Here is a 12,545-nt window from a genome sequence, read left to right as displayed (position 1 = left end):
ACCTTTTTCCCTCCTCTTCCTGAAAGTAAGCATTATATTACCACTTCTGACTTGCTAGATTCATATAAAATACCTCACTGTCAAAGGATTTTATGTACCAGTTACTTCAGAACTTTTAAACAAAGACAATCCAGTTGCATCAGCATCTACACAATAAGTTTCTTAATTCATGTTTCTTCCACTTCATGATTGTTCCTGTTTATGTATTTTCATTTCTGTTATACAGCTCATTTTTGCTCCATGACTGTTATTATCTTTATTGAAAACAGAAACAAAGTATTTATGTAGTTTAGGGACCTTACTTAAATCATCCTTAATCTCAAGCACATCTTCACTCCACAGGGCCTCGTCTTCTTATATAAGAGATCTTAAGAACCTTTTCACCATTTAATAGTCATTGCAAAGTCTAATTCAGCTTGACATCTTTACAGTTTTATTTCTATTCCTACACAGCATTCTCTGCAAATTTGCTCCCCCGCTCCCCACTGCTTGTAGACTGCCATTTCTAATTGCAAATGTGCTTATTCAGCCAGTTAGGTGGGGGTACTATTTCTCCGATTGTTTTCCCTTGTTAAGGGCAGAAAGTCTTCTTAAATTTATCATTTTTATTTTGAAGAACTTTCAGGCCATTCAGTCTCTGGGCTTATCAGTTCACCTTCTTTTATAATGGTAGTCCTATCCGTTTGTCCTTTTTGAAACCCAAAAGCATAGTGACAGAACCATTTTTGTTTATTCTTCTATTTCAACTGAATCAAGTTGTGAATACTCAGGTGAATATTATTTTTAAGACCAACATCTCTAATAATGCGTTCACCACTTAACAAAGATGGTATCTAGACTTTCTATTTCAGTGATTAGCTGATGAAGAAACTTTTCATCCAGAACCTACAGGAATGTTTGGGCCTGCTCTTGTTAGCAGAACTTTAATTTCCCAGGTATAAACAGGAGAATAAGTTTCTGTAATGACATAGATCTTAGTAGTTCTTCTTTCTAAAAAATTACACATCGAAATCCAAACCTGAGGATGTAAATTCCTAGACTACCTCAGTAGAATTCATTTACAAACCTTTTTCTCACCTACCTCAGCTCACTTATGGAATTTTATTCCAAAGAAATTCTTTTTAATCTATGCTGTCCTTTCTTTTATCCTTCTCTTTTATTTAATTAATATTTGGTGCTATTCTGCAAATCATTTTTATTATTCCTGAATAGTTCATATGCTCTTATACCTGAATTCCAAACATATCTGCTGTCCCACCACATTTATGCTCTCTCTGTAAGTTGTTGCATATCTGCCACCAGTAGTTCAAGTTCCTCTGTCATGTTGCCTGTCACAAGGCATTTATGTGCAAATATTTCAGTTTTTCCTACCAACACCATTGTTTGCAGGCTCCCAGCTCTTACTGATCGCTTGACTTTCAGTCTCATATTAAGCATACCTGCCTTCAGAGAGTGGCTTGGACTCTAGCTCCTGAGTAGAGAAGCCTTTCTCACAGCCAGCTGCATCATGCACACACACACTCTTTGCAAAACACAACAAACCAGCCAAAAAACAAACACAAAAATTCACCAATCTCCCCTGAACACTGTTACCAAGATCAAATCCCATAATCTCCCTTGGCTGTTATTCTAGCCATCAACTTGGTGTTTAAAGCCTTTTGCCTCAATCCCCACTTCCTCAGTTGCAGCGGATTCAGAAGCAGGCACCAGCCCCACACCGCAAGGGTGCTCTCACTCTCAGCCAGCCAACCTGCCCCTGCACAGCATCTGTGTCCTGTCACAAACGAGGCATAAATTCCCTGGCGCCCAACCAGCAATTATTGCTTTTTCCTTAGGGATGGGTCCCAGTAGGTACCCCTATTTGCTAACCATATTAGTAAGACCTAGCATTTGCTGATCATGTGGCTTTTTAAACTTTTGTCCTGAATCAGACTCATCTGAATTAGGCATACCTGTGATCAGGCCCACAGTTGCTGAGCAACAACGGATCACACCCTAAACCTTTCCTCTTCTTCTCCCCCAACCAAAGACACCCAGACCAAACAAACCAGCTTCAAAGCAGACAGTCGCACCATCTACCAAACAAACATGCAATACTGTGCATGGCACTGAATAATACTTTAACACTCTAGAGTATCTGATCAAGTTTACCTCCAATAAAATCGAAAAGATACCTATTTTGATCCACTATTGTTATCTACATTTCTTACAAAGACTCAAATCACCACAGAATTTAAGAGAAAAGCTACACTGCTTAAAAGTTTAGGAGTCTCAGGGAAAACAAGGACCTACTGGATCTACTTGACCTACCAACATTCAGCTACTAGAAAACACACATGTATATTGAAGGTCAGAGATATTATCTACAGTATCATGTCTAAATGTGTAAGCTTGCAGCATTTAATGTTTCTAACTTCAGTTTTGGGGAAACCAACTTCTGCCAGTCAATAGCTTAGATGCCTTGACCTTTGGCATGAAGGAAAAACATTTTCATAAGAAGAAAGAGACATTACCACATATATCTTCAGTTAACACCTGTCTCTGAATTATATTATCTGAAAATTGTAAAAGTACATATTTTTTAAAAGAATATGAAGAGCTTGTGCCTACTGTGGTTCATGCATGGAGAATACCATTTCTTTATGTGAAACTCCGCTTAGCATAGCAGTATCCCATCCTATCACTCTTCCCCTGAAATTCAGATTCACAAGTTTTTAGGTTTCCTGTAACTCCAGATATGGCATTGTTGCTATTTACTCCATTTTTTCCACGTATACAAGTTTCTTTAATTGCATGAAGATATCCATTCCACATTTTCAGTTGTCTTACCAGGAACAATATTTAGGTGTTCCATAAAACAACATTCACAAACTTCATTTTCTTTTAGTCCAAAAATCCTATCAAGCAAGCTGTCAAATAAGCCTGAACAGATTTCTGACATCAGTACAGTACCATAGAGCTCTAGGAAGATCCCAAATAAAAAGAATGTCAAGCAATGTTCTCTTGACACCTGCCAAATTCTGCACAGTATTTAAAAAGATGTTGAATCTACTCTTAGTTTAGTTAAACCTAATAGCTTGTGACTGAACATTACAGATACATACATGAAATTTCACATCCAACAACAATCCTATAACAATATGCAAAGGAAAACTGAAGCTAGATTTTTTTGCTTGTTTGTTTCTGTAGAAGTAGGTTATATAGCAACTACACTGATAACTTTATGACTACAAGCACTTCAAAACCAGCATGGCTGGAGGAAGACCTCAAGCTATCTTAATTTAACAGCCACAGAATTCAGTCCTAGGGCTTGTCTTTGCTAAAAAATAAGGACATACCTACAACAAACAGTGATACAGAACTGAGATCCCTAATCCTTTATAGGTATCAGAGGCAGTTTTTTGCTTCAACAAAAAAGCACAGATGTCTACATGATCTCACTTACCTGGAAAAGCCAGAAGTAGTAGTAAGCACACCTATTATTCCACTCTGCCACAGCTAGCCCTGCTGCCTTTACCCTTTATCTCACCTATAGCTCACATAAGGATTTCTACTCCACAGTGTAGTACACAGACATACCACCCACTGCCTGATCATTGCCTGGGGAGAAGGCTGGTTAATCATAAAAGTCAAAAATAACTAACTTGTTCTAAGTTCAGCTGCTTTGTACTTTTGGTTGTAAACTCCAGGGTCTCCTACTGACTTTAACTAAAATTACTAATGCCTGTAAAACCGCGTAGTGCTTTAATCTTCAGAATGCTTTTTAAACAGCTTAAGGAAACACCTGTATTCGGAAGGAAGGACAAAGCTTCAGTCTATAAAGTTCTGGGAACTATCTTACCATTGTCAAATATTATTATTGTCTGAAGAAACATCCATTTTCATATGAATGCTACTTTTGCATGAATTTGTTCAATCTCTCTCATACTGTCATTTTTCATTTATTTCTCCATTTATAGAAAAATGCTTTTGGACATCTGCTAAAAGTTTGCAAAAATATTTAAAACTTTGCCTGAAGTTTGATAGTCAAGCCTAGTTCTAAAAGGAACATGCTGCAGCCCCCATCACCTTTAATGGAAAGCTGAATCCTACAGTACTATAGATCTCAGAATGTGAAGTTCTATTTTGATCTCAGAAACTACTAAAAGGTATTAAATCTGTAGTCTCTCTAAGGCTCTAGAAGCTACACTTCTTTTCTGTTACTATGCATTGGACTACTTTCCCCAAAGAAACAAAGGACTGAATTCTAGGGAGTGCTTGGGGGTTCTCTGTAATATGAATTAAGATGTGTGTATTTAAATCTAGCCCCTTCACTCTTCACTTTGCTATCGCAGGCTCTAACAGTTTCTGAGATTAGTAAAAAAAAAAAAAAAAAAAAAAAAAAAAAAAAAGTGTCTGACAGCCACAGCACTAACATAGCAACCTTGGAGTGTTTGAAGTGTAAAGTTCATTAGTTCTACCTTAAGGTCACTCTTTTAATCCAACAGCCAAAATCTTATTCACACTACCATGATGTTATCCTGGAAAAAAGAAACCGCAAAAAATTCAAGACGTCAGCTTAGATACTTCTTACAAGTGACATGATCAGCACTAAAAATCCAAACCACAGTCAATACCTTTTAGCAAGTTCCAAGAAAGCAGGAAAACTATTCTTTGATTGTGCTGTAAACCAAACAAGATTTAATAGACCAGATAAAAGAAATGAAGGAAAGAGAAGATAAACATTTCAATACCTGATAATTAGAGCTTTTAATTATTAGTTGAACTTGACTTACAAACAGAATTTACTAGAGTGCCTGTTGGGAATTACTAAGACATGCAAATAACCAGATGTCCTTATTTCTACTGTATTTGTTTACTGATTTTTGTATATACAGTTTAAAATTTAACAAACTCAATTTTGCTTTATCCTCAGTGGATATTTGTATACCTTTTAATAAAGTTATGTCAACAAAAGATTTTTTGAACATAGGGATTGTCTTTACAATTTTGAATGGTATTTTTAAAATAAGAGGTAATAGCTTTGTAACTTACTAGCTTAATTGATCCTGCAAAACTGTTACACGTTTAATTATATGCACTGTAAGAAGTGTTTATAACAAAATGGGGTACACCTCTACAAGGTAAGTATATTTGTGTGTTTAGACGAGGATGGCATTCTCTCTTACTTCTTTTTTTAAAGACCCAAGACTCATTAAAATCAGAAAAAGTAGATTTTCTTCACCTCAAGTAACAGTGTTCTTAGGACTTTGCTTGTTAAGCTGAATGTGTACACAGCATTTATTTCCAGTGCTAAATTAGCAATTGCTTTAAAATTAGTCCCTCGAATTAAGATCCTTACCTACAAGACTCAGAGTTATCAGCTACACCACCCTTTCTAGTGCAGATATTTATACAGTTATACTATTCTCACACAAATGCTGTGTTTCAACAAATATTAAATTATTTTTTTTTCTTACTCACCTGCACACTAAGATGAATCCATTTCTTCACAAGAATTCTCCCCAATGTCATTACTTTTATTGGTGGCTGCAAACCATTTACTGTGCGATAATAAAACATGGTCTCTTTCTCAGAGACTGTGAGTTTGAACACAGTCTGCCCATCAATAGCCTTTTCTATCACACACCTTTGGAAATAACCAAGAAAAACAACATAAGGTCAGAGGCACACATATATACACATTCTTGCCAAGGTGCTATCTTGTAAAGCGATGCCAACCAGAATGTATTAAAATAAACGTTAAAAATACAGCTCTTGAGAAGATGCTCAGTGACAGTGAAAGTCACTGGATATACTAAGCATAAAATGATTTTTACAAACATTTTATTTCTTAATCTGTGATAAATATATTTTTAATGCATTCACCCTCATTTCACTTCCTCTTTCAGGGTTCCATGACAGAAAACACAGGGGCTGGCTATTGCTGTTAAAACTAATATTTAAGCTTCTGCCTCATTAAGTTCTCTGCTGCACTTTTCTTACAAAACTGCACAACACAGAGCATCCTGTTGAGACACTTGCACTTTTCTTGTTCCAACAAAGCAAACGTAATACACCTATGGAAGTACTATGAATGACATTTTCTGGAAATAAATCTTCTATTTTTCCACCTAACCAATCCAGCTAAGGCAGCAACAACACAAGCTTCTGTGCTGTCCCTCTGACACAGCCTTTCTCTAACCTAACGGAACCAGAGGCAGGCATGACAGCTATCCAGCCACTTGTTAGTTCTTTTCCACTGAGATTTCACATCAGTATCAAAAGCAATATGGACAAAGAACATCACCTATAGCAAGCCACATTGCATACCTAGCTGTTCAAATAGTTTTGCCAAACTGGCCACCATCATACCAAGGCTCCTCAGAAAGCAAAGGCTATATATGCTTGTCAAACGGCTATGTATTTTATTTACTAATTCCATCATAAGTACTAATGCCATGAAAAGTACAACACGCATTAAAAAACAACCCCTACATTCCAGTTTCAGCTGCTTGAGAAATCCAGTCCCAACTTACTTATGAAAAGCCAAATATTGTAACAGTTACACCAGAGTAAATTAATGCACTACTAAATCAGGAGAGAGAAGTGTATAAAATTCATTTGAGACCAGGATTTTAGATGTAGTTCAGAAAAAAAATTATCTCCTGATAAACTTCTTTGCCTTTCTTCAGTCCTCACTAAAATACATTTACAAAAGAAAAGAATCAGAAAGGTTGTTCTTTGATACTGCCATTATTCACTGATTCACATTTAAATCCAAGAGAAAATTAAATTCATTTTAACTGTCACCATTATAGTCTGTTGGAATGTTGTCAGTAAAACAACTTGCAGAATGCAGACTATTTTCCAACCCTTCCTAAAAACATATTTCTTAATATATTGTTGATTAGTCTTTTCAATATATTGTTTGCTTGTAAACATGCTAGTTTTGCTAGATAATAAATGTGAGGGAAGGCTCAGCTAAGTAGCAAAATATTTAGGAACTGGATTTAGCCAGTTCCTGGATAAACAATAATTGGATAATCCATTTTTTGTTTATTTTACTTATCTAAAACAAACATCCCCACTTTTTTTTTTTAATCCCCACAGGTGTCATGACTTTAAGAAGGGAAGTGACCTTGATGTACACCACTTTGAAAACTGGAAACAACAAATGTGAATTATGACTTACTATTGAAAGAGGAAAATCAAGAAAGGTAGAAAACAGAGGAGGAAAAAAGAATAAAAAATGATGCTAACAGACGCGAAACAGGCATAAGCATTACTTCTGACTAGGAGTACTATTTTCCATTCCAGCCATGCTTATAGAGAGAAACCACTGTTCTTTGTGAAGTTTCAGACTTCTGGTAACCTGCAACCCCACAGAGCCAATCCCTGACTGTAATTCACAACGGTGGGGTGAAAAGGAGAACAAGTAAATCAAACAAATCCACATGTCAACTTTCAAATCAAAAAATATTCTACACAGTCTAATGTGGATGCACTGCTGATCCCCACACGTTAACTGGGAACCATGACTTTCTAGTGAAACTGCCCTATTTAGGGAGAGTAGGCTTTCATGGTAGTGACAAAAATAATTTTACTTAATCTAATCATGCAATAAACTGAGTACAGAGCAATGCAGTACAGATATGATACAGCAGATTCACGTGATACAAGATACAAAATTAAAGCAATTGGTAATTATGCAAATAAGAAATGAAAAAAAAAGTAAACATAAGAAGAAATAACAGGTATTTAAAAACCAAGGTAAAAGTCACCTCGAAAAAGACTAATAGGGAATTAATCTATTTGGAGGAAAAAGTCTTGCTCAACTTAACTGGCTTCAGTGAGTAAATTTCAAGAATAGTTTGGAATACCCACAAATAGGAACATCTGCATGAACACAGGTTCAAAAAAATCAGATGTATGGTATCTTAAGGCAATTCCCCCCTTCAGCCTAATCAGTAATGTATAATATCTGAGTTTATATAAAGTAAAGTTAAAATAATACACCTAGTGCCTACTTCACAATCAGACCATTCCTTTTGACCCTTTTGTGCATAGGAAACCCCAGCTCATTTGTTTCTTACCTCCGATACTTTCTGGTCATCTAACTTCCAGTTAGCCCAACGCATGCTAAATTGGTATAAGCTTCCTGTAATGATTTCCAGGCTAAACTTCTACTTGTATTCTTATCCTATTCTATTTCTAGTAGTTATCATGTATTTCCTATATTATACTAAATTCTATGCATAGGTTTACTGAAAGTATTTAGATTAACTGATGAGCATGCAGCATGAGAGGAAGCATGGGGAAAGAACAATTCAGGGAGAAGAGCTTTGCTCACTTACTGCACTTCTGCCTAAAGGGAAATAAATTTAAAGACTGAACTTACAAGCGTGTTTTCTCACTATTCTCTTGCTTTTCTTCAGGATCTCCAAATGTAGTAACTTAAAAGTATACCCATAAATATCTACACCATACATCTTAGAATAACATTGGGACTTCAAAATAAATAAATCCATAATATGACCTGACTTCCCCTTCTATGAAAGCATATTCTTTTCTAGCTTCACATAAGAAATATTAGTATATGAAACTGATAAAGAAAATTCTCTTTCATGTCTTTAATTACTCACATATATATGCCTCCTTGAAAGTCACAAACTTCTATGGGCCCTCAAACTTTGGATCCTTGTGTCAGTATTTCCCACTTCAATAAGCACAGTAACTCCCAGCAGAAGAATTCTGCTATTCTCTCGCAGGGGCACATCCCTAACTGAGGAATGTTGCAGTCTTTCTGAGGTGGCAATGGGGTGTCATACATCAAGACTCCTGGGTTCTTTCCTTAGCTCTCTCTAGCAGCCAGAGAATTTCACATTCAGCACAGAGAAGTGCATTGGTATGGCAAATCCAAAAATTGTGGGTCTGCTCTACTTAATATCAGAGGACTTAGTCAGTAACTGAAGTATCTTGTTAAATTTTCAATTATTCTACTTATAAAACAAGCAGAGGGTTCTGGCCCATCTTCCTCATGTTGTCAGGTTGCAGTAAAAAGACTTTGTTCAAATGAGTTCAAGTTCAGTGAAGTCCCTCTGCCGAGATATGTGGTTTAAAAGGTCTCTCTCGCAAATGACTTCAAACGAAACAAAGGAAACCATCAGGGACTGCAAAACATAGGACACCTGGCAAATCTAACTGCTTCTTCCAACCTGAAGTACTCACTAAACCAATACAATAAAAGAAAAATATATAATTATCTTAACACTCTGTTAGGCCATTTCCGTATTTCTCTTTTGTAGGATGCCTTCCGAGTCAAGCTTCAGTGGTTCAGTGGCTATTTGTGTGGCATGGAGTGGCTGACTAGCTTTCTGCAAGTACTTATAGTACAGATCTCTCTACACCATCCATGGCCATACTGCCCAAAACACCTGAACTAGCTTGAATCTCTGCATGAACTAACCATGCAATATGCTGTGCAATACATCTACATATAGTACACCAGGCTTCTGCTCCAGATGATGCAACAAACTTTTATCCCAAGTTCTCTCTGCTACTCTACCAGTTTAATCAGATGGTATCTATCAACTAACATTTATGCATACATATTGATCCCCTCTCGCCAGATTTCAACTTTTCTATCTTCTAGTCAAGAGCACTAGGTACCCATAATTCTTTTTTGTGTTTTGTTATATCTCTATAACTTCCCCCAAACTGCTATCCTGTATTCCTTCTGTGAAGAAAGGAAAATTTACATGGACAGTGGAACACTGGACAGTGGAACAAAAAAAAATCTGTACAACAGCATATCATCTGGTCCACTAGACAGATTGCTGTCCAACTTCAATTTTCAGGACTGGGCCATACCATTGTCATTTCTATGTGTTGAGTAACAGCAATCTCACACAGCAGGAGAAGGAAGTGATCTATTGCAAAAATTAAATAAAACTTCTAAATTTTAAAAGTGATCTATAAAACCCACTGAACAAGAATATGTACACTGTGCACATAATAACACAGTAACAATAGGACAGTAATGCTTTACACAAGTCCATGGGTAATCAGACCTCAGTGGAGCCCTCTTTCTGCACAGCACTTAAGTTAAAACAAGGCACATATATTTGATTGTTTTAGGTTCCATGCAAGCAACAGCCCATCCCATTAACAAAACAGTTCCACAGATCTCACTCAACTTATCATTGCAACAGCTTGCCTGGAAATTAGCAGGACTTTTCTGCTTCAAGTTAAGCATATGCTCTGAGGAACAATAATCTGGTATGTATCCATGCACACTAACTCATGATGGAAGACCACCCCAAGAATGGACTGTCTGATGTTCAAGATTCAAACATTATATGGAAAATGCTGCCTATAAAATATACTAGGCCAAAGCTCCAGAAACTCCTTCACATATTTCTTCAGCTGAGCTGATTTAACCTAAACTCAAACTAAAGTCACTTTTGCCAGGTAGAGCTCACATTTATTCCCTCTCAGTGACCACAACAATTTCAATGGTATGAAGACTGGAGCTAGGCTGATTTTTTTAAAGGTAATTATTCATGCATTTAGCAGACTATAATTTTAAATGTTCCTATTATTTCTAGTGATTTTCACCCACCTCGAAAGAAAGTTAGTATTTCCAAGTAGCATGCAAAGTATCAAGAATGATGCATAGAGCACATCATTATTTTCATTCTAAGAATAAGTTAAGAGCACAAGTACAAAAATTTGTGATACATGCTCTGAAGGAATGGACTATACTTTGTATGTGCTTCACTTCAAAGAGCATCTGCATAACCAGGGGAAGTAAGAGGAGGCAGCTGTGCATTTTTATGATAGATAAAGTGAACTTTTTTGCAGGATTTGTGATGTTTTTTCTGAAAACAGGCTTTTCATTATAGTCAGGCACAGTCAAGCTGAAAGGCCACTTATGACAAAGTCTTATTTGCTAAAAGTGTGACATGTAGGCAGTCAAGGGAAGAACCATGTTTAGTTATGTCCATTTGGTGAACACTTTGTGAAATTGCACAAATAGCTTGAATAATGGAATATTTTGTTGCAGTATGAATGTGAGTTCTAATTTGTCAACATTCCACAGATCTTCCAGAAAAACTAAGACGACTGCCCTTTCACAGTACTAAAATATTCATTCTGTGAGATTTTGGGGTCTGTTTGCTTTTTTTAAAGGAGTAAACTCATGTTTAGGGGGTTCCTAAAACTTTAGATCATTTTTTCCATCATGAAAACAGCAACAGCACAAATCCTTGACAACATGTTTTTCCAGCAGCTTTTAGAAGAAAAAAGTATGAATTAGAAACACAAATTTAGATTTTAAAAGGACAGACATCATGCATGTTGTGTATGAATAGTTTCAGTGAAAATAAAGGGATTATCATCTGCGTCAGCATTACAGAAACTGATCCTACTCGTCCTGACACTTGTGAAGACCCCAACCTAAATACAGCTTTAAAACGTCATAGTTTCTCATTGTACCTTTTTAAAATTTTAAATAGCTTGCTAATAATGACTGTGACTACAATGATCAATTTTTCTAAGAGCATCAGGAAAGTAAACACCTGCAATACTACTTACATTACACCTTCTTGCTCAGGTTTCAACCATACAGTTAACGTAAATGAAACTGCAAGCCTCAGTGAGCGGGGAGTAGAGAAGCAATCCTTGTGATTATGAAAAATAAAACTTGAAGCGTTGCTGAAGGACCCTGGATGCAAGTCGCTTTTGTCTTCTGTGATACAGGTACCGAGGGCTTCTGAAAGAAGCAGCTTGTAGGATGAAGGTGAAGACCTGTATGGACATTCCTGAATACAAAACCTCTGGGTGCAGGACATAATACTTTCAACAGCAACTGAGCTATGACAAAAAGTACCTCGGTCTGGCAGCCCACAAGTGGCTTGAGTTGGCACAACTGACACATTCTTGAAAGCTCCCACATTTTCTAGCCTAGGGAAATGCCCCTGAGAGCTGACCAACAGAAAGGAGTCATAGTAAGTTAAGATTAATGTTTCAATAGCATGAAACAAGAAACGACACCTTAAGGAAAGAGCCCAGCAATTCATGTTTACAAAAAAGCTCTTCCTGATTAAAGCATCCGTAAATAAATAATGATGTCCATGTTGGTAGCAATATCCTCAGGTGCTATGCTTTAACAGATTACGTAGTGTTTCATCTCCAAAACACCAATGTAAGGACTCCGTTGCAGAGGACATCTATGTCTTCTGGTCAGTGAAGCACAGGTGGGTGACAGCTGGTATCTGCAAACCACAGAAAATAGACAGGGTCCACAGGAGGAACACACCACTTCTCACAAGCAAAGGTGACGCTCTGCTGGAACTCTAAGGCAAAATTCTTCCTCCACCTTTATGTCAATAGGCCAAATCTTTAAACTTTAGCTAGTGAAGGCCAAGAGATCTCTCCAAAGAAGGCCAGTAGGACTAGGCCTGCTTAAAGTTGTACACATTCACAGCAAAGCAGAATTTAACCCAGATTTATTATTTATGGCACCCAAAGCACGTGCTTGGCATTGTATTTTAAAGTAATAA

The 12,545-nt window shown here is 36.8% G+C and overlaps 1 protein-coding gene across 1 annotated transcript in view; it reads right to left on the bottom strand.

The window, feature by feature from the left end:
- Positions 1-12,062, bottom strand: part of USH2A (usherin) — a 409,459-nt gene extending 397,397 nt beyond the window's left edge. The window contains exons 1-2 of the mRNA XM_013949903.2: positions 11,578-12,062; positions 5,464-5,629 (exon numbers count right to left, since the gene is read on the bottom strand). Coding sequence (XP_013805357.2) covers positions 5,464-5,629; positions 11,578-12,062 — 651 coding nt within the window. The remainder of the gene's footprint in view (positions 1-5,463; positions 5,630-11,577) is intronic.
- Between the last annotated feature and the right edge of the window lie 483 nt (positions 12,063-12,545).

This window comes from Apteryx mantelli, chromosome 3 (genome assembly GCF_036417845.1).
Source record: "Apteryx mantelli isolate bAptMan1 chromosome 3, bAptMan1.hap1, whole genome shotgun sequence".
Lineage (NCBI taxonomy): Eukaryota > Metazoa > Chordata > Aves > Apterygiformes > Apterygidae > Apteryx > Apteryx mantelli.
This window is presented reverse-complemented; position numbering and strand designations above follow the sequence as displayed.